This window comes from Vanellus vanellus (assembly GCF_965231255.1).
Source record: "Vanellus vanellus genome assembly, chromosome: 22".
In the NCBI taxonomy this organism is placed as follows: Eukaryota; Metazoa; Chordata; class Aves; order Charadriiformes; family Charadriidae; genus Vanellus; species Vanellus vanellus.
This window is the reverse complement of record NC_138927.1, coordinates 5,328,837-5,351,117: the sequence shown is the minus strand read 5'-3', so window position 1 is coordinate 5,351,117 and position 22,281 is coordinate 5,328,837. Positions and strand designations below refer to the sequence as shown.

Below are 22,281 nucleotides of genomic sequence, written 5' to 3'. Positions count from 1 at the left end.
CTGGCTAGGCAGCAGGGTGATGCTGGGGGCCTCTCTGCTCTCTCTGAGGAGAGGCTAAAGGCTCTTCACACTCCTTACACGAGACAAAGCATAGGGAAATGTCCGACCCAGCTGCCTGCTCAGTGCTGACTGTCTCAGCCTGTCCTAATGGTCCGGGTGCGGCAGAAACCCGGCCTTTCCCCTCCTGCTGTCCTTGCGTGTCTGCCCGGCTGTTTGGAACAATGACATTGTAGTGCAGCTCCCTTGGGAGGGAAGCAGGGAGAGTTTAAGCAGAGATGGGTGTCCTGGCAGTGCAGAAAGCCCCGTGGGCTCTCCTCGCTCTGTGACCTGACAAGAATATGATAGGCCGTGACCAGAGAGCTCACGCTTACGCCCGCCCTGCGTCTGCTTTGCCAGGGCTGCAGCTTGGAATTGCTCTCTGCTCTCCCAGCCTGTGACTGCCGCTTTAATGAGTGGGGGTTTGGCTGATTTGGTGTTTTTTTTTCTTTCTCTGTTGCAGAAATCGCATCCTTGATGGCAAAGTCTATCAAAGACTTCAAAAAGAGGTTCTCCCGGAGATAAGTCAGCTGTGCAGATCTGGGACTTTCCTCTTGTGGGGGAGTGGCACTGGAGGGGGAGAAGGTCCCCAGACAGCCCTTTTCTTTGAACTCTTGGGAGCCTTAACTTTGTCATCAGTCAAAAGAAGGGCACCAGCAGAGCGTGGAAGATCTGGAGACTATTTTACTTTTTGCCCTGTAATAAATTGTACTTTGGTTTTAACTCAATAGTTTTCCCTTCTATCCTACTGGTCTTTTTTTATCTCGGTCCCAGTAATCATTGTCCTCCCGATCCAGTACAAGGACCGGCCTCACTGTGACTGGAGCTGGCCAGAATCCATCCTTCTGAGTGGACACTGAGTGTCATGGGAGTCTTTCCTCGTGATCTGGTACCTGCTGGGCCCAAAGTCCCACTTGGACCCTCTGGGACAGGTCGGACCGGTGGCCCATCTGCTCATTGATCCTTTCACAAGTGCATCAGATAGTCCTGAGGCTTTGCTCTCTATTCATGTATGTTGATAAAATCTTAGCTCTCTACCTTCTCTCTGCTGTTACTGTCAGTCTTGTACAGATGCTTGCATTGCTGTGCAGGGATGCCAAGAACCACTGGGGACTTTTTCTCTGCTGCTGTTGTCTTCTGCTGGCTACTGGGAATAAAATTCCAAGGGGTTTTAGGAGTTATCTTACAGTGCACCGAGTCAGATTTGAACTGGGTTTTTTTTAGACAGAGAGTGGACTTTGGCTGCATCTTAAATTCAAAACAATTTTTAAAGATCAACTGTTTGGAGGTTCTAGCAGGGGAGTGCAGCTACCCTATATGCTTGACTGACGAATGGCGTGTCTCTACCGGGGAAGGTCGTCCTCTTCGACGGAGCACGCAACTTCGGGAGGGACGCACGTGGAGTGGAGAGGGAGGAAGGGGACACCCCCCTCGCCAGCCGGATCAGCTGAACCTGCCCTGGCCATCCGTGGGGTGACAGATGTTGCAGCCAGATTGCCCTTGCATCCAAAGATTGGACCAGATGATCCTTGAGGTCCCTTCCAACCTGGTATTCGATGATTCTGTGGTATCAGTGAAGGCATCAGTTTGCCTCTTTTGGTGGAAAGAAGGAATGCTTTTCTCTTGTTTTCTGTGCGGAACTGGGAAGGGTTTACTTCCAGTTTGGAAGCTGTTGCTTAAATCCCGTCTTTTTCCTGTATAGATTCCTCTGCTGCCTCTTTGGAAATACCATGGATTTTAGTCTTTGAACCTGAAACCACTTGACCGGGGTTGGAGGGAAGTGACTAAGGGAATGTGGTTTGTTTTCAGTGTGTGCCCACTACATAGCAGGAGTTCAAAAAGCCGGGTTGGGCTTGGTGTCTGAGGAGCTGGAGCTCTGGAAGGAACGGGTGTGCGATGTGGCCCAGTGGATGGGGCCACTGGGGTTGGTGGGAGTGTGAGGAGGTGCCCTGGAGCACAGCTCCCCGGGAGAGTCAGGAGCCCAAATGCTGCATGAGGGCTGTGATTTCAGGTGGAGTGGCTGAGGCCGCAGGCGAGAGCGGGGAGCCGGGCACCACCAGGCACTTGCTATTCCGTGTGAAGCCTTGTTGTGGTGAGCGGTTCCGCCTGTGGGTTCTGTCTGCCTCGATGGGGAACTTGGGCAGAGAATGGGGCTGGTTAGAGCCAGGCCGTGTGGCGAGGGAGCGGGGCTCTCTGTTAGCGCTCCGAGGTCCCGTTGCCTCGGAAAGGGGTGCGATTCTCCTGCTGCAAGCCATATTGGCTGCCCCAGGACTCGGCTGTGCAGGTGGAAAAGGTGCTGGCAGTGGAGGGAGGCTGGTGGTGGTGGCCGCTCTTGAGAAGCTCTGCTGTTGGGTGCTGCCAAATCCTGACCTGGTGGAACTGTGTGTGTGCACGGAGAGGCGCGAACCTTGCTGGGAAGAGCCCTCCTTGGAGAGCTCAAGGAAAATCCCTGTAGACTGCTGCTTCCTGGGGGTTTCTTTCTTTCTTCCTCTCCTTTTCTTTTCTTTTCTTTCTTTCTTTCCAACCATTCTGAACACCTGTCTGTTGTTTATTTGTTCTGTTCTTGTCTTATTTTGAAGGTCTTGGACAAATGGTCTCAGACTCTGATGTGCTCTAAGTTTGTTCCAGTCCCAGATGCTTTAATGTTACCGTGCAGCATTTCCGTGTGTGTTGTGCTGTAAAATAATGGCTCCTTACTCTTGCATTTTTGCTCTATTTAATTTTGCTGTATTTTTAATTAGATACCAATATATTCCCTTCTGCTGAGCATTGTGCTCCCCTTTGTTTCTCCTCTGTCCTTGGGGCAGGGGCAGAGGGGAGGAAAGGGGAGTCTGGCATCGTGTTGAGGCCACAGGGGAGTCTTGAGCAACGGGTCGGGGTGAGGCCTGAGGACCACCTTGAGCGCTGCTCAACTGCCCCTTAATTAATGCTGCAGCCGGATGCTCGGGTGTGGGTACTGCCCACAACACTGCTGTTGGGGGGGGCATACCTTGCCTCTCCAAGCAGCCTCTTTGCTCCGGGCTTTGCTGCGTCTGTATTTTAGCTGAGCTGGATGGCGGGAGGGGGATACTGAGGGTCAGAGGGGACACTGTGTCTGAAATGACTCTGCTCCGCACTGAGCGGGTCCCACTGGTGCTGGGACCGATTCCAGCTGCTTTCCCTTCCCTTCCCTCCCCTTCCTTGTGCTCCGATGCTGGAACCACACCAAGGGATGAGCTGGGCCCCAGCCCTCGGTGGGGACAAGTGGAGGGTCCCTGCCCTGGACAGAGACTGGATGCACAGTGCTTGCTCCCTGCCACCCCTCGGGGCTGGAGGTGACACAGGTGCCATGTGTCTATGTTGCACTGCAGCTGATGGAGCTGAGCAGAGCTGCCTCTGCCCCCGTGGCCGCTCTGCAGGTAGTGGGACGTGGAAGGTGGGCAGGCGGGGAGTGACAGGGGCTGATGGGGGGTGGGGAGGTGTTTGGTCCCCAGCTGTGTACAGACAATTTTCTATGTTTCTTTTTTTTTGGTGGTAATTAAGATGAATATTTTAATGAGATGAGTTGTATGAAAAGAGGAAAATTTCCGGGCCAGACATCGGAAATAAAAAAAGACCACAGGGATATCCTCTCCTTGCCCTGTAGGGCTGAAGGGACGGAAGGCAGTGGCCTGCTGGAAAATGGTGAATGGAGGCAAGTCTGTGGTAGGGGCGGCAAGCGAGCCCCCTCCTCGCCTGCCTGCCCTCCCCTTGTACCACTGTACAACCGGTGTGAGGCTCTGGGTGTGGTAGAACAGCATAAGGACAACGAGGCTGACAGTCCTCATACATCACAGGAGCTGCCAGGACCGGAAAGGCCTACTCGCCACATTAAGACCACCTCTACAAGGAAGAAAAGGAGGGCTATAGTCGTGGGTGACTCAGCCCTGAGGGGGACAGAGGGCCCAATATGTAGGGCAGACCCCACTCTCGGGGAAGGCTGCTGCCTCCCTGGGGCACGGGCACGGGTCAGGAACATTACAAAGAGACTCCCTGGCCTGGTTCAGCCCTCAGACTACCACCCACTGCTCCTGTTCCGTGGGGGGGGCGACGAATGTGCAGATCGGAGTGCGAGGATGATTAAAAGAGACATCAGGGCCTTGGGACAGTCGCTAAGGGGATCTGGAGCACAGGTCATTTTTTCATCCCTACTTCCTCTTGCGGGCAATGACATTGAAAGGAACAGACAAGCTCAGTCTGTTAATACGTGGCTCCGTGGCTGGTGTCACCGCCACAATTTTGGGTTTTTCAACAATGGAATGGCCTATATGGCACCAGGCCTACTGGCAGCAGATGGGGGTTGGCTCACTCAAAGGGGGAGAAGGGTTTTCGCCCAAAAATTAGCAGGGCTCATTAACAAGGTTTTAAATGAGATTTGATGGCTGAAGGGATTATTGCTCTCTACTCATGTATGTTCATAAAATCTCAGCTCTCGACCTTCTCTCTGCTGTTACTGTCGGTCTTGTACAGATGCTTATGTTGCTGTGCAGGGATGCCAAGAGCCACTGGGGACTTGGGTCTAGGACTAGGGGCACAGGCCGGTCCCTCCTCAGAGAACTGAAACCTTTGGTCATGGCAATGAATTCCTAAAGATAATGGAGCCGGGGCAGTGGTTTCTGGTGAACGGAAACGTCTGACAGGGCTGTCTGAGTTGCCCATCACAGTTGAGGTTCTTGTGGTAAGAGCTGGGAAATCTCTCCTACTTTCCCCATATCTGTCAACTCACAGAATCGCTGTTTGCCACGGCTATGCTGCTTTCCGGGCAATGGGGCGTGTTGCTTCGGCCACCTGCTACAGCCCTGTGTCACAGGCGCCATTGTGATGCGGCTCTAGATATAAAAGGCACGAGGAAGGAGCGTGTCAGAGCGAGTGTGGAGCCCTGGAGGACAGTTTGCCATCCTCCGTTCTCCCAGAAGCTCAACACTTGACCGGGATCCGAGGGTCGGAGCACTTCCTGAGGATCACCGCAGCAGCACAAAATTGGGAAGTGCTGATCCGGACAATTATTCGCGACTTCTTCTGTCTGCAAACTTACCCACAGTCATGGTAAATGCTAACTTGGGTTACTGCTACAAATAATTAATGCTTGCTAAGGCAGAGTTAAGCGGTCTTTGATTTACAGAACTGTAGTAAACGGGATGATGGCCGCATAAAACATCATCTGTTATTTGGGGTACCTTTGCCGCTAGATGAAGGGGGTTTATTTCTGTGGCCGGGACGGGCAGCGGGTAACTTTAGGCCCTCTGTAGGAAGATGAGCTTAGGGGAGAATGCCGAGTGTTTTGCTGAGATGAACTCATGTCCTGGCTCTCTCCTGAAGGAGACAGGTGTTGGGAAGACTGTGAACAGTTTACGGAAACACGAGCTGGTAGGAGACTTTGCAAAGAATCTCGTAGCCAGGTGGAAGAAGCTGGCGCCAGTGTCCCAAGAGGCAGACAGGTAAGTGAACCTGTTTGGTGATCTTGATGGATGAGCTTTGTGTATTTTTGCGGCGGGGATGATAAACTTCCCCGACCAAGGTAATACAAGTGAAGGCTCTGGGAAAACTTGTAGGCCACGGGTGCTAACTCTGCATGGAGGTTTTGCCATCTTTTGGCAGAAACTTCCTGCCTCTGCTGGCTGCGGAGCGTTGGGCTGCTGGTGGCCGCAGTTTTGGGTGAACGTAGGGGGCAGTTTTCAAGACTTGGCAGTTGGATGAAGCGATTAACAGCAGAGGCCAGCAAAGTGCCTTTATTACAGCAAGAGCTGCAGTCGGCTTGTTTCCCGGGTTATGATGCTAAAGAGAGGGAGTTGTAGGCCCCAGTAAAGGAAGTGGCTTGGTTTGAAAGGCGCTTTTATGTGCAAAAGTCCTATGGCACCCGAAAGTTGATGCTAGCCAGCGTGTTGCAGGAACACAGCTGTGTTGAAGTCAGCAGAGAGATCATTTAGATGCGGGGGATAAAGACCCGGTCATTGATGATAATTTCGATGGCTGTGGTGTCCCTGCAGGCCTAACTGGCGACCTGGGGGACGTTTCCCGTAGGCACCACGCAGCCAGCAGTGTGGAGGCATGGAGACGGCTCTGTGCACATCTGTCTCTGCTTCCCAGGGAACTGTGACGCCTCTCGTCCTAACACAAATGCTGACTGAATTCCTGCACTAGAGGTGCACTTTTGAAATCCCTGAACGTCGCTGTGCCTGAGAGCATTAGTGGTGTTCTTGCCACAAAACTACCGACTACAACCTTAGTCTGCTGTAAGAGAGGTTCCCGTCCACATGGTCCGTGGGGAGGGGCTCTTCTCATTCATATTGGGAAGTTTTAATCTAACTATTTTAGGGGCTTTTTTGTGCCTTCAGAACTAACAACCGTGTTCAGAAGGAGAAGCAGTGGGACTGCAAGCAAAACAACAGGGAAACAGCCAAGCTGAGCCTGGAGACCTCCGAGAGAAAGCGCAAATTCTCAGACGTGTGGCAAAAGTCGGTGGGCTTTTCCTGCAATTTTGAGGAGGAGGAATATGAACCACCTACAATGTCCTTTGAGGAGTACCTCACCTACGACCAGCCCCAGAAAAAGAAGAAGGTGGTCAAACGCTCTGTGCCAGCTGGGGAGAAAGACCGAGGGCACAGCAAAGGGAGCACATCCAAAGCCCGTACCAACACCTCCAGCTCAAGTGGGAAAAGCCCAAGCCCCAAGCAGACAAGTCAGAAAAGGGCAGAGAAGGAACCACCAGAGGCTCCTAAACCAAAGAGGGTAAGGTTTTGAAGGATCTCGTAGTGAACCTGAAAGGTGGGATCAGCCGCTCTTGGCCCTCTGCCATCTGGGCCGCCTTAGTTGTCCCCTTGGAGGTGCTCAACTTTGAAAAGACTTTGCTCTTCAAAAAGCGGTTTTATAATCTTCACAGCCTTTTACGATGCTGTGAAGGTGCCCCATATCATAGCTTTCCTCCAGTTTGGGAGGTTCCCCTCTCCTCCGCCACTGCAGAGTGCTTTGTCAGAGGCGGGGAGGAGGAGAAGAGGCAGAACAGGGAAATGAGTGTTTGAGATGAAGGAAATGTTCCTGCCAGCTTTCTCTCCTGTTTTTTTCCATTACTTCTTTGCATTGTTAATCTGACTTGGGTTCTTGCTGGAGGCCTTCAGCACTGAACCCAGGAGGGTAAAGATGGGGATGGCTCTGAGTGGAGGGAGCTGAGAGAATCTATCTGATCCCGAATTTTGGCGTCTTTGTGTTGACAGCCGAGACAGAGCCACAGTGCTGTGGCAGAAGGGCAGGCTCCCCCAGAGGCCCTTTCCTGCTGCAAGCTGATCTGCACTCAGCGGCTTATTCAAAATATCAAACAAAACGCGGTTCAGCGCTGTTTGTACGCTGGCAGGATGCCACATCCTCCTGTATTCTCGGCTTACGTGCGTGTGCATTGTCTCCTTCCAGATACTTTTAGATGTGGTCCCAACATTACCAGACATCCCACTGCCACCAGTCCAGGCCAGCTACAGCCCTCTTCCTGAAGTCGACGGGCCCATTACCTGCCCCTCGAGAAAAAGGAAAGGTATGTTGGGCAGGCAAATAGGTCCTGACCTGAGATGAGGCAGATGCTCTGCTGACCCTTCTGGAGGCTGGAGGCCTGGGCTTTGGACTTGCCCTTCCCAAACTCAGTTGCAGGTGTCGTAGAGAAGCCCTGGCCCTTCCGGTCGCTTCTGGGGGACTCTGATTAGTGTTTCCTGTGCCATTCCTCGGGGTGGGCTCTTCTTTGCTCTCTTCCCTTCTTACTCCAAGTCTTTCACTCTACAGCAGCGTCCTTGCCTGTGGAAGAGAGCGAAGTGGGTTTTGGAGGCCGCCGGTTGAATTCAAAGACACCAGTGTATTCAGGCCCTAAACATGGCTGTGTCTCAGAGACGGTGTCTGCCTCTCAGCAAAGTGTCTGTGGCCTCGGTAACAACATTGACTGTAAGTACCTTTCCTCGTCTGCCTTAGAGCCACGTTGCCATGCAGATAACACTGCTGTCTTGGTAACTCATTTGGACCTGTCCCAGCAGCATCGGGCTTGGAGCATGTGAGCAGTTAGTTGCCCCTTGTCGCAAGGCAAGCTAGCGAATACGGGACACCTCTCCCGGAAAGCTCAGGTGCTGCACAATCGGCAGCCAACATGCTGGCAATAGCGGTAAAGAGCGCCTTGCGCAGGCACTTCTTAACTTGGAGAGACTGGTGCCTGGTGACTCACTGGGGCTATTGCACCCACGGTTCCTTTCTCCTTCCCCTCACACGGTGCCGTGGCGTGCAGCACTGCAGTTGTTTCCAGTGCATCCAAGGGGTCAGGGCCTTCCCTTGGCAAGGAAGGAGCAGCATCAAATTCTCTCTGCATCTCCCTTCTCTCTAGCAATCTATGAAGTGGGTGGTGTCCCCTTCTCAGTGCTGGAGCCGGTATTGGAGAGATGCACCCCGGAGCAGCTCTATCGCATTGAGGAATGTAACCATGTGAGTGCCTGGGCCCGGGGAAGGGCTGGTGACACACGGGCGTGACGTTCCGTCCTCATCTGCAATAGCTGAATAGTAGAGTGCTCTTTACAACAAGATGTGGCTTTTGCTAGTCCTGAGTTCCTGGAGTTGCCACATGCCCACCTCTTGCTGCAAGCTGCTCCCGAAGCTGTCTTGCCCTCGGTGGTGTTCCAGTGCCACTGGCGCTAGCTGCTGCTGAGGGAGAGGGGAGTGAAGGTGTCAGCCGGGATCCCAGCTTATGTGTGGGTTTGTTTCAGGTCCTCATTGAGGATACAGATCAGCTGTGGCACAACCACTGTCTCCGGGAGTTCAAGAACGAGAGACCAGGGGAGTCTGAGTCCTGGAGGCAGATGTATCTTCGACTTCATGATGCACGAGAGCAGCGGCTGCTCATGTTAGCACGGAACATCGGCTCAGCTCATGCCAACAAACCCAAAGGTAAAGTAGGGCTGCATGATGAGAGAGGGGCCTGGGACTGCTGCCTTGCGGATGTCTTGGCATGGGGAAGGTCTTCCGCAGTGTCGGGTTTCAATCTAGTCCAATTTAGGAGTTGCTGAACTCTCTGTTCTCTAATGAGAGAAGCACTGAGGAGCCTCCTTGATCATAAGCTGGATCTAAGCCATGTGTTCCCTCTGGCCTTCTACAGGTCGAGTGGCCCAATTAATCTCTGTGGACTCTGCACCAAAGGCCCCATGGGACGTACGAAGGAGGCAAGAGAGGTTTGGAACTGGAAGGGCTCTTGTGCCAGAGAAGGCCAAGTGACTGTCTCAGTAGCACTGGCTGTGCAGGACGTCTTAGCCTGAACTGTCACTCCCATCTCTGTTTCAGTATGAAACGAGTGAGCGAGGAGCAGTCCGCGGAAGGGCCCAGCACCAGCAGTGCCTGCTCTGTCTCATCCTCGGGCACGGCCGTCTCCTCCCATGACCCCAAGAAACCACCCGTGAAGAGTAAGTACAAGCCGCAGAACATCCCTCTGCTCTCCTAGAGCTCCTCCTTTACCAACACTCGAATGTGCTGCTTCTGCTGTAAGAGAAATCCTGGCTAGGCAGCAGGGTGATGCTGGGGGCCTCTCTGCTCTCTCTGAGGAGAGGCTAAAGGCTCTTCACACTCCTTACACGAGACAAAGCATAGGGAAATGTCCGACCCAGCTGCCTGCTCAGTGCTGACTGTCTCAGCCTGTCCTAATGGTCCGGGTGCGGCAGAAACCCGGCCTTTCCCCTCCTGCTGTCCTTGCGTGTCTGCCCGGCTGTTTGGAACAATGACATTGTAGTGCAGCTCCCTTGGGAGGGAAGCAGGGAGAGTTTAAGCAGAGATGGGTGTCCTGGCAGTGCAGAAAGCTCCGTGGGCTCTCCTCGCTCTGTGACCTGACAAGAATATGATAGGCCGTGACCAGAGAGCTCACGCTTACGCCCGCCCTGCGTCTGCTTTGCCAGGGCTGCAGCTTGGAATTGCTCTCTGCTCTCCCAGCCTGTGACTGCCGCTTTAATGAGTGGGGGTTTGGCTGATTTGGTGTTTTTTTTTCTTTCTCTGTTGCAGAAATCGCATCCTTGATGGCAAAGTCTATCAAAGACTTCAAAAAGAGGTTCTCCCGGAGATAAGTCAGCTGTGCAGATCTGGGACTTTCCTCTTGTGGGGGAGTGGCACTGGAGGGGGAGAAGGTCCCCAGACAGCCCTTTTCTTTGAACTCTTGGGAGCCTTAACTTTGTCATCAGTCAAAAGAAGGGCACCAGCAGAGCGTGGAAGATCTGGAGACTATTTTACTTTTTGCCCTGTAATAAATTGTACTTTGGTTTTAACTCAATAGTTTTCCCTTCTATCCTACTGGTCTTTTTTTATCTCGGTCCCAGTAATCATTGTCCTCCCGATCCAGTACAAGGACCGGCCTCACTGTGACTGGAGCTGGCCAGAATCCATCCTTCTGAGTGGACACTGAGTGTCATGGGAGTCTTTCCTCGTGATCTGGTACCTGCTGGGCCCAAAGTCCCACTTGGACCCTCTGGGACAGGTCGGACCGGTGGCCCATCTGCTCATTGATCCTTTCACAAGTGCATCAGATAGTCCTGAGGCTTTGCTCTCTATTCATGTATGTTGATAAAATCTTAGCTCTCTACCTTCTCTCTGCTGTTACTGTCAGTCTTGTACAGATGCTTGCATTGCTGTGCAGGGATGCCAAGAACCATTGGGGACTTTTTCTCTGCTGCTGTTGTCTTCTGCTGGCTACTGGGAATAAAATTCCAAGGGGTTTTAGGAGTTATCTTACAGTGCACCGAGTCAGATTTGAACTGGGTTTTTTTTAGACAGAGAGTGGACTTTGGCTGCATCTTAAATTCAAAACAATTTTTAAAGATCAACTGTTTGGAGGTTCTAGCAGGGGAGTGCAGCTACCCTATATGCTTGACTGACGAATGGCGTGTCTCTACCGGGGAAGGTCGTCCTCTTCGACGGAGCACGCAACTTCGGGAGGGACGCACGTGGAGTGGAGAGGGAGGAAGGGGACACCCCCCTCGCCAGCCGGATCAGCTGAACCTGCCCTGGCGATCCGTGGGGTGACAGATGTTGCAGCCAGATTGCCCTTGCATCCAAAGATTGGACCAGATGATCCTTGAGGTCCCTTCCAACCTGGTATTCGATGATTCTGTGGTATCAGTGAAGGCATCAGTTTGCCTCTTTTGGTGGAAAGAAGGAATGCTTTTCTCTTGTTTTCTGTGCGGAACTGGGAAGGGTTTACTTCCAGTTTGGAAGCTGTTGCTTAAATCCCGTCTTTTTCCTGTATAGATTCCTCTGCTGCCTCTTGGGAAATACCATGGATTTTAGTCTTTGAACCTGAAACCACTTGACTGGGGTTGGAGGGAAGTGACTAAGGGAATGTGGTTTGTTTTCAGTGTGTGCCCACTACATAGCAGGAGTTCAAAAAGCCGGGTTGGGCTTGGTGTCTGAGGAGCTGGAGCTCTGGAAGGAACGGGTGTGCGATGTGGCCCAGTGGATGGGGCCACTGGGGTTGGTGGGAGTGTGAGGAGGTGCCCTGGAGCACAGCTCCCCGGGAGAGTCAGGAGCCCAAATGCTGCATGAGGGCTGTGATTTCAGGTGGAGTGGCTGAGGCCGCAGGCGAGAGCGGGGAGCCGGGCACCACCAGGCACTTGCTATTCCGTGTGAAGCCTTGTTGTGGTGAGCGGTTCCGCCTGTGGGTTCCGTCTGCCTCGATGGGGAACTTGGGCAGAGAATGAGGCTGGTTAGAGCCAGGCCGTGTGGCGAGGGAGCGGGGCTCTCTGTTAGCGCTCCGAGGTCCCGTTGCCTCGGAAAGGGGTGCGATTCTCCTGCTGCAAGCCATATTGGCTGCCCCAGGACTCGGCTGTGCAGGTGGAAAAGGTGCTGGCAGTGGAGGGAGGCTGGTGGTGGTGGCCGCTCTTGAGAAGCTCTGCTGTTGGGTGCTGCCAAATCCTGACCTGGTGGAACTGTGTGTGTGCACGGAGAGGCGCGAACCTTGCTGGGAAGAGCCCTCCTTGGAGAGCTCAAGGAAAATCCCTGTAGACTGCTGCTTCCTGGGGGTTTCTTTCTTTCTTCCTCTCCTTTTCTTTTCTTTTCTTTCTTTCTTTCCAACCATTCTGAACACCTGTCTGTTGTTTATTTGTTCTGTTCTTGTCTTATTTTGAAGGTCTTGGACAAATGGTCTCAGACTCTGATGTGCTCTAAGTTTGTTCCAGTCCCAGATGCTTTAATGTTACCGTGCAGCATTTCCGTGTGTGTTGTGCTGTAAAATAATGGCTCCTTACTCTTGCATTTTTGCTCTATTTAATTTTGCTGTATTTTTAATTAGATACCAATATATTCCCTTCTGCTGAGCATTGTGCTCCCCTTTGTTTCTCCTCTGTCCTTGGGGCAGGGGCAGAGGGGAGGAAAGGGGAGTCTGGCATCGTGTTGAGGCCACAGGGGAGTCTTGAGCAACGGGTCGGGGTGAGGCCTGAGGACCACCTTGAGCGCTGCTCAACTGCCCCTTGATTAATGCTGCAGCCAGATGCTCGGGTGTGGGTACTGCCCACAACACTGCTGTTGGGGGGGGCATACCTTGCCTCTCCAAGCAGCCTCTTTGCTCCGGGCTTTGCTGTGTCTGTATTTTAGCTGAGCTGGATGGCGGGAGGGGGATACTGAGGGTCAGAGGGGACACTGTGTCTGAAATGACTCTGCTCCGCACTGAGCGGGTCCCACTGGTGCTGGGACCGATTCCAGCTGCTTTCCCTTCCCTTCCCTCCCCTTCCTTGTGCTCCGATGCTGGAACCACACCAAGGGATGAGCTGGGCCCCAGCCCTCGGTGGGGACAAGTGGAGGGTCCCTGCCCTGGACAGAGACTGGATGCACAGTGCTTGCTCCCTGCCACCCCTCGGGGCTGGAGGTGACACAGGTGCCATGTGTCTATGTTGCACTGCAGCTGATGGAGCTGAGCAGAGCTGCCTCTGCCCCCGTGGCCGCTCTGCAGGTAGTGGGACGTGGAAGGTGGGCAGGCGGGGAGTGACAGGGGCTGATGGGGGGTGGGGAGGTGTTTGGTCCCCAGCTGTGTACAGACAATTTTCTATGTTTCTTTTTTTTTGGTGGTAATTAAGATGAATATTTTAATGAGATGAGTTGTATGAAAAGAGGAAAATTTCCGGGCCAGACATCGGAAATAAAAAAAGACCACAGGGATATCCTCTCCTTGCCCTGTAGGGCTGAAGGGACGGAAGGCAGTGGCCTGCTGGAAAATGGTGAATGGAGGCAAGTCTGTGGTAGGGGCGGCAAGCGAGCCCCCTCCTCGCCTGCCTGCCCTCCCCTTGTACCACTGTACAACCGGTGTGAGGCTCTGGGTGTGGTAGAACAGCATAAGGACAACGAGGCTGACAGTCCTCATACATCACAGGAGCTGCCAGGACCGGAAAGGCCTACTCGCCACATTAAGACCACCTCTACAAGGAAGAAAAGGAGGGCTATAGTCGTGGGTGACTCAGCCCTGAGGGGGACAGAGGGCCCAATATGTAGGGCAGACCCCACTCTCGGGGAAGGCTGCTGCCTCCCTGGGGCACGGGCACGGGTCAGGAACATTACAAAGAGACTCCCTGGCCTGGTTCAGCCCTCAGACTACCACCCACTGCTCCTGTTCCGTGGGGGGGGCGACGAATGTGCAGATCGGAGTGCGAGGATGATTAAAAGAGACATCAGGGCCTTGGGACAGTCGCTAAGGGGATCTGGAGCACAGGTCATTTTTTCATCCCTACTTCCTCTTGCGGGCAATGACATTGAAAGGAACAGACAAGCTCAGTCTGTTAATACGTGGCTCCGTGGCTGGTGTCACCGCCACAATTTTGGGTTTTTCAACAATGGAATGGCCTATATGGCACCAGGCCTACTGGCAGCAGATGGGGGTTGGCTCACTCAAAGGGGGAGAAGGGTTTTCGCCCAAAAATTAGCAGGGCTCATTAACAAGGTTTTAAACGAGATTTGATGGCTGAAGGGATTATTGCTCTCTACTCATGTATGTTCATAAAATCTCAGCTCTCGACCTTCTCTCTGCTGTTACTGTCGGTCTTGTACAGATGCTTATGTTGCTGTGCAGGGATGCCAAGAGCCACTGGGGACTTGGGTCTAGGACTAGGGGCACAGGCCGGTCCCTCCTCAGAGAACTGAAACCTTTGGTCATGGCAATGAATTCCTAAAGATAATGGAGCCGGGGCAGTGGTTTCTGGTGAACGGAAACGTCTGACAGGGCTGTCTGAGTTGCCCATCACAGTTGAGGTTCTTGTGGTAAGAGCTGGGAAATCTCTCCTACTTTCCCCATATCTGTCAACTCACAGAATCGCTGTTTGCCACGGCTATGCTGCTTTCCGGGCAATGGGGCGTGTTGCTTCGGCCACCTGCTACAGCCCTGTGTCACAGGCGCCATTGTGATGCGGCTCTAGATATAAAAGGCACGAGGAAGGAGCGTGTCAGAGCGAGTGTGGAGCCCTGGAGGACAGTTTGCCATCCTCCGTTCTCCCAGAAGCTCAACACTTGACCGGGATCCGAGGGTCGGAGCACTTCCTGAGGATCACCGCAGCAGCACAAAATTGGGAAGTGCTGATCCGGACAATTATTCGCGACTTCTTCTGTCTGCAAACTTACCCACAGTCATGGTAAATGCTAACTTGGGTTACTGCTACAAATAATTAATGCTTGCTAAGGCAGAGTTAAGCGGTCTTTGATTTACAGAACTGTAGTAAACGGGATGATGGCCGCATAAAACATCATCTGTTATTTGGGGTACCTTTGCCGCTAGATGAAGGGGGTTTATTTCTGTGGCCGGGACGGGCAGCGGGTAACTTTAGGCCCTCTGTAGGAAGATGAGCTTAGGGGAGAATGCCGAGTGTTTTGCTGAGATGAACTCATGTCCTGGCTCTCTCCTGAAGGAGACAGGTGTTGGGAAGACTGTGAACAGTTTACGGAAACACGAGCTGGTAGGAGACTTTGCAAAGAATCTCGTAGCCAGCTGGAAGAAGCTGGCGCCAGTGTCCCAAGAGGCCGACAGGTAAGTGAACCTGTTTGGTGATCTTGATGGATGAGCTTTGTGTATTTTTGCGGCGGGGATGATAAACTTCCCCGACCAAGGTAATACAAGTGAAGGCTCTGGGAAAACTTGTAGGCCACGGGTGCTAACTCTGCATGGAGGTTTTGCCATCTTTTGGCAGAAACTTCCTGCCTCTGCTGGCTGCGGAGCGTTGGGCTGCTGGTGGCCGCAGTTTTGGGTGAACGTAGGGGGCAGTTTTCAAGACCTGGCAGTTGGATGAAGCGATTAACAGCAGAGGCCAGCAAAGTGCCTTTATTACAGCAAGAGCTGCAGTCGGCTTGTTTCCCGGGTTATGATGCTAAAGAGAGGGAGTTGTAGGCCCCAGTAAAGGAAGTGGCTTGGTTTGAAAGGCGCTTTTATGTGCAGAAGTCCTATGGCACCCGAAAGTTGATGCTAGCCAGCGTGTTGCAGGAACACAGCTGTGTTGAAGTCAGCAGAGAGATCATTTAGATGCGGGGGATAAAGACCCGGTCATTGATGATAATTTCGATGGCTGTGGTGTCCCTGCAGGCCTAACTGGCGACCTGGGGGACATGTTTCCCGTAGGCACCACGCAGCCAGCAGTGTGGAGGCATGGAGACGGCTCTGTGCACATCTGTCTCTGCTTCCCAGGGAACTGTGACGCCTCTCGTCCTAACACAAATGCTGACTGAATTCCTGCACTAGAGGTGCACTTTTGAAATCCCTGAACGTCGCTGTGCCTGAGAGCATTAGTGGTGTTCTTGCCACAAAACTACCGACTACAACCTTAGTCTGCTGTAAGAGAGGTTCCCGTCCACATGGTCCGTGGGGAGGGGCTCTTCTCATTCATATTGGGAAGTTTTAATCTAACTATTTTAGGGGCTTTTTTGTGCCTTCAGAACTAACAACCGTGTTCAGAAGGAGAAGCAGTGGGACTGCAAGCAAAGCAACAGGGAAACAGCCAAGCTGAGCCTGGAGACCTCCGAGAGAAAGCGCAAATTCTCAGACGTGTGGCAAAAGTCGGTGGGCTTTTCCTGCAATTTTGAGGAGGAGGAATATGAACCACCTACAATGTCCTTTGAGGAGTACCTCACCTACGACCAGCCCCAGAAAAAGAAGAAGGTGGTCAAACGCTCTGTGCCAGCTGGGGAGAAAGACCGAGGGCACAGCAAAGGGAGCACATCCAAAGCCCGTACCAACACCTCCAGCTCAAGTGGGAAAAGCCCAAGCCCCAAGCAGACAAGTCAGAAAAGGGCAGAGAAGGAACCACCAGAGGCTCCTAAACCAAAGAGGGTAAGGTTTTGAAGGATCTCGTAGTGAACCTGAAAGGTGGGATCAGCCGCTCTTGGCCCTCTGCCATCTGGGCCGCCTTAGTTGTCCCCTTGGAGGTGCTCAACTTTGAAAACACTTTGCTCTTCAAAAAGCGGTTTTATAATCTTCACAGCCTTTACAATGCTGTGAAGGTGCCCCATATCATAGCTTTCCTCCAGTTTGGGAGGTTCCCCTCTCCTCTGCCACTGCAGAGTGCTTTGTCAGAGGCGGGGAGGAGGAGAAGAGGCAGAACAGGGAAATGAGTGTTTGAGATGAAGGAAATGTTCCTGCCAGCTTTCTCTCCTGTTTTTTTCCATTACTTCTTTGCATTGTTAATCTGACTTGGGTTCTTGCTGGAGGCCTTCAGCACTGAACCCAGGAGGGTAAAGATGGGGATGGCTCTGAGTGGAGGGAGCTGAGAGAATCTATCTGATCCCGAATTTTGGTGTCTTTGTGTTGACAGCCGAGACAGAGCCACAGTGCTGTGGCAGAAGGGCAGGCTCCCCCAGAGGCCCTTTCCTGCTGCAAGCTGATCCGCACTGAGCGGCTTATTCAAAATATCAAACAAAACGCGGTTCAGCGCTGTTTGTACGCTGGCAGGATGCTACATCCTCCTGTATTCTCGGCTTACGTGCGTGTACATTGTCTCCTTCCAGATACTTTTAGATGTGGTCCCAACATTACCAGACATCCCACTGCCACCAGTCCAGTCCAGCTACAGCCCTCTTCCTGAAGTCGACGGGCCCATTACCTGCCCCTCGAGAAAAAGGAAAGGTATGTTGGGCAGGCAAATAGGTCCTGACCTGAGATGAGGCAGATGCTCTGCTGACCCTTCTGGAGGCTGGAGGCCTGGGCTTTGAACTTGCCCTTCCCAAACTCAGTTGCAGGTGTCGTAGAGAAGCCCTGGCCCTTCCGGTCGCTTCTGGGGGACTCTGATTAGTGTTTCCTGTGCCATTCCTCGGGGTGGGCTCTTCTTTGCTCTCTTCCCTTCTTACTCCAAGTCTTTCACTCTACAGCAGCGTCCTTGCCTGTGGAAGAGAGCGAAGTGGGTTTTGGAGGCCGCTGGTTGAATTCAAAGACACCAGTGTATTCAGGCCCTAAACATGGCTGTGTCTCAGAGACGGTGTCTGCCTCTCAGCAAAGTGTCTGTGGCCTCGGTAACAACATTGACTGTAAGTACCTTTCCTCGTCTGCCTTAAAGCCACGTTGCCATGCAGATAACACTGCTGTCTTGGTAACTCATTTGGACCTGTCCCAGCGGCATCGGGCTTGGAGCATGTGAGCAGTTAGTTGCCCCTTGTCGCAAGGCAAGCTAGCGAATACGGGACACCTCTCCCGGAAAGCTCAGGTGCTGCACAATCGGCAGCCAACATGCTGGCAATAGCGGTAAAGAGCGCCTTGCGCAGGCACTTCTTAACTTGGAGAGACTGGTGCCTGGTGACTCACTGGGGCTATTGCACCCACGGTTCCTTTCTCCTTCCCCTCACACGGTGCAGTGGCGTGCAGCACCACTGCAGGTGTTTCCAGTGCATCCAAGGGGTCAGGGCCTTCCCTCGGCAACGAAGGAGCAGCATCAAAACTCTCTGCATCTCCCTTCTCTCTAGCAACCTGTGAAGAGGCTGTTGTCCCCTTCTCAGTGCTGGAGCCGGTACTGGAGAGAGGCACTCCAGAGCAGCTCTATCGCATTGAGGAATGTAGCCATGTGAGTGCCTGGGCCCGGGGAAGGGCTGGTGACACACGGGCGTGACGTTCCGTCCTCATCTGCAAGTATAGAAGAGTGCTTTTGACAACAAGAGGTGGCTTTCGCTAGTCAGAAGCCTGTGGAGTTCCAGATGGTTCCTGGAGTTGCCACATGCCCACCTCTTGCTGCAAGCTGCTCCCGAAGCTGTCTTGCCCTCGGTGGTGTTCCAGTGGCACTGGTGCTGAGGGAGGGGGGAGTGCAGGTCTCAGCAGGGATCCCAGCTTATGTGTGGGCTTGTTTCAGGTCCTCATCAAGCACATGGACCATCTGTGGCAAAAACACTGTCTCCGGGAGTTCAAGAACGAGAGACCAGGGGAGTCTGAGTCCTGGAGGCAGATGTACATGCGACTTGACAACGCACGAAAGCAGCGGCTGCTCACGTTGGCGTGCAGCATCAGCTCAGCTCACACCAACAAACCCAAAGGTAAAGTAGGGCTGCATGATGAGAGAGGGGCCTGGGACTGCTGCCTTGCAGATGTCTTGGCGTGGGGAAGGTCTTCCGCAGTGTCGGGTTTCAATCTAGTCCAATTTAGGAGTTGCTGAACTCTCTGTTCTCTAATGAGAGAAGCACTGAGGAGCCTCCTTGATCATAAGCTGGATCTAAGCCATGTGTTCCCTCTGGCCTTCTACAGGTCGAGTGGCCCAATTAATCTCTGTGGACTCTGCACCAAAGGCCCCATGGGACGTACGAAGGAGGCAAGAGAGGTTTGGAACTGGAACTGGAAGGGCTCTTGTGCCAGAGAAGGCCAAGTGACTGTCTCAGTAGCACTGGCTGTGCAGGACGTCTTAGCCTGAACTGTCACTCCCATCTCTGTTTCAGTATGGAACGAGTGAGCGAGGAGCAGTCCGCGGAAGGGCCCAGCACCAGCAGTGCCTGCTCCGTCTCATCCTCGGGCACGGCCGTCTCCTCCCATGACCTCAAGAAACCACCCGTGAAGAGTAAGTACAAGCCGCAGAACATCCCTCTGCTCTCCTAGAGCTCCTCCTTTACCAACACTCGAATGTGCTGCTTCTGCTGTAAGAGAAATCCTGGCTAGGCAGCAGGGTGATGCTGGGGGCCTCTCTGCTCTCTCTGAGGAGAGGCTAAAGGCTCTTCACACTCCTTACACGAGACAAAGCATAGGGAAATGTCCGACCCAGCTGCCTGCTCAGTGCTGACTGTCTCAGCCTGTCCTAATGGTCCGGGTGCGGCAGAAACCCGGCCTTTCCCCTCCTGCTGTCCTTGCGTGTCTGCCCGGCTGTTTGGAACAATGACATTGTAGTGCAGCTCCCTTGGGAGGGAAGCAGGGAGAGTTTAAGCAGAGATGGGTGTCCTGGCAGTGCAGAAAGCCCCGTGGGCTCTCCTCGCTCTGTGACCTGACAAGAATATGATAGGCCGTGACCAGAGAGCTCACGCTTACGCCCGCCCTGCGTCTGCTTTGCCAGGGCTGCAGCTTGGAATTGCTCTCTGCTCTCCCAGCCTGTGACTGCCGCTTTAATGAGTGGGGGTTTGGCTGATTTGGTGTTTTTTTTTCTTTCTCTGTTGCAGAAATCGCACCCTTGATGGCAAAGTCTATCAAAGACTTCAAAAAGAGGTTCTCCCGGAGATAAGTCAGCTGTGCAGATCTGGGACTTTCCTCTTGTGGGGGAGTGGCACTGGAGGGGGAGAAGGTCCCCAGACAGCCCTTTTCTTTGAACTCTTGGGAGCCTTAACTTTGTCATCAGTCAAAAGAAGGGCACCAGCAGAGCGTGGAAGATCTGGAGACTATTTTACTTTTTGCCCTGTAATAAATTGTACTTTGGTTTTAACTCAATAGTTTTCCCTTCTATCCTACTGGTCTTTTTTTATCTCGGTCCCAGTAATCATTGTCCTCCCGATCCAGTACAAGGACCGGCCTCACTGTGACTGGAGCTGGCCAGAATCCATCCTTCTGAGTGGACACTGAGTGTCATGGGAGTCTTTCCTCGTGATCTGGTACCTGCTGGGCCCAAAGTCCCACTTGGACCCTCTGGGACAGGTCGGACCGGTGGCCCATCTGCTCATTGATCCTTTCACAAGTGCATCAGATAGTCCTGAGGCTTTGCTCTCTATTCATGTATGTTGATAAAATCTTAGCTCTCTACCTTCTCTCTGCTGTTACTGTCAGTCTTGTACAGATGCTTGCATTGCTGTGCAGGGATGCCAAGAACCATTGGGGACTTTTTCTCTGCTGCTGTTGTCTTCTGCTGGCTACTGGGAATAAAATTCCAAGGGGTTTTAGGAGTTATCTTACAGTGCACCGAGTCAGATTTGAACTGGTTTTTTTTTAGACAGAGAGTGGACTTTGGCTGCATCTTAAATTCAAAACAATTTTTAAAGATCAACTGTTTGGAGGTTCTAGCAGGGGAGTGCAGCTACCCTATATGCTTGACTGACGAATGGCGTGTCTCTACCGGGGAAGGTCGTCCTCTTCGACGGAGCACGCAACTTCGGGAGGGACGCACGTGGAGTGGAGAGGGAGGAAGGGGACACCCCCCTCGCCAGCCGGATCAGCTGAACCTGCCCTGGCCATCCGTGGGGTGACAGATGTTGCAGCCAGATTGCCCTTGCATCCAAAGATTGGACCAGATGATCCTTGAGGTCCCTTCCAACCTGGTATTCGATGATTCTGTGGTATCAGTGAAGGCATCAGTTTGCCTCTTTTGGTGGAAAGAAGGAATGCTTTTCTCTTGTTTTCTGTGCGGAACTGGGAAGGGTTTACTTCCAGTTTGGAAGCTGTTGCTTAAATCCCGTCTTTTTCCTGTATAGATTCCTCTGCTGCCTCTTTGGAAATACCATGGATTTTAGTCTTTGAACCTGAAACCACTTGACCGGGGTTGGAGGGAAGTGACTAAGGGAATGTGGTTTGTTTTCAGTGTGTGCCCACTACATAGCAGGAGTTCAAAAAGCCGGGTTGGGCTTGGTGTCTGAGGAGCTGGAGCTCTGGAAGGAACGGGTGTGCGATGTGGCCCAGTGGATGGGGCCACTGGGGTTGGTGGGAGTGTGAGGAGGTGCCCTGGAGCACAGCTCCCCGGGAGAGTCAGGAGCCCAAATGCTGCATGAGGGCTGTGATTTCAGGTGGAGTGGCTGAGGCCGCAGGCGAGAGCGGGGAGCCGGGCACCACCAGGCACTTGCTATTCCGTGTGAAGCCTTGTTGTGGTGAGCGGTTCCGCCTGTGGGTTCCGTCTGCCTCGATGGGGAACTTGGGCAGAGAATGGGGCTGGTTAGAGCCAGGCCGTGTGGCGAGGGAGCGGGGCTCTCTGTTAGCGCTCCGAGGTCCCGTTGCCTCGGAAAGGGGTGCGATTCTCCTGCTGCAAGCCATATTGGCTGCCCCAGGACTCGGCTGTGCAGGTGGAAAAGGTGCTGGCAGTGGAGGGAGGCTGGTGGTGGTGGCCGCTCTTGAGAAGCTCTGCTGTTGGGTGCTGCCAAATCCTGACCTGGTGGAACTGTGTGTGTGCACGGAGAGGCGCGAACCTTGCTGGGAAGAGCCCTCCTTGGAGAGCTCAAGGAAAATCCCTGTAGACTGCTGCTTCCTGGGGGTTTCTTTCTTTCTTCCTCTCCTTTTCTTTTCTTTTCTTTCTTTCTTTCCAACCATTCTGAACACCTGTCTGTTGTTTATTTGTTCTGTTCTTGTCTTATTTTGAAGGTCTTGGACAAATGGTCTCAGACTCTGATGTGCTCTAAGTTTGTTCCAGTCCCAGATGCTTTAATGTTACCGTGCAGCATTTCCGTGTGTGTTGTGCTGTAAAATAATGGCTCCTTACTCTTGCATTTTTGCTCTATTTAATTTTGCTGTATTTTTAATTAGATACCAATATATTCCCTTCTGCTGAGCATTGTGCTCCCCTTTGTTTCTCCTCTGTCCTTGGGGCAGGGGCAGAGGGGAGGAAAGGGGAGTCTGGCATCGTGTTGAGGCCACAGGGGAGTCTTGAGCAACGGGTCGGGGTGAGGCCTGAGGACCACCTTGAGCGCTGCTCAACTGCCCCTTAATTAATGCTGCAGCCGGATGCTCGGGTGTGGGTACTGCCCACAACACTGCTGTTGGGGGGGGCATACCTTGCCTCTCCAAGCAGCCTCTTTGCTCCGGGCTTTGCTGCGTCTGTATTTTAGCTGAGCTGGATGGCGGGAGGGGGATACTGAGGGTCAGAGGGGACACTGTGTCTGAAATGACTCTGCTCC

At 53.0% G+C, this 22,281-nt stretch overlaps 1 protein-coding gene across 1 annotated transcript; it reads left to right on the top strand.

Moving 5' to 3' along the window:
* Positions 1-98: 98 nt before the first annotated feature.
* Positions 99-19,694, top strand: LOC309680514 (elongin-A-like; the record flags this gene model as incomplete). Its single annotated transcript, XM_082494156.1, is given in 11 exon segments — positions 99-156; positions 4,695-4,732; positions 5,374-5,492; positions 6,390-6,783; positions 7,459-7,576; positions 7,819-7,974; positions 8,405-8,502; positions 8,781-8,961; positions 9,170-9,281; positions 9,283-9,470; positions 19,633-19,694. Coding segments are annotated over 11 exon segments (1,524 nt in total).
* Between the last annotated feature and the right edge of the window lie 2,587 nt (positions 19,695-22,281).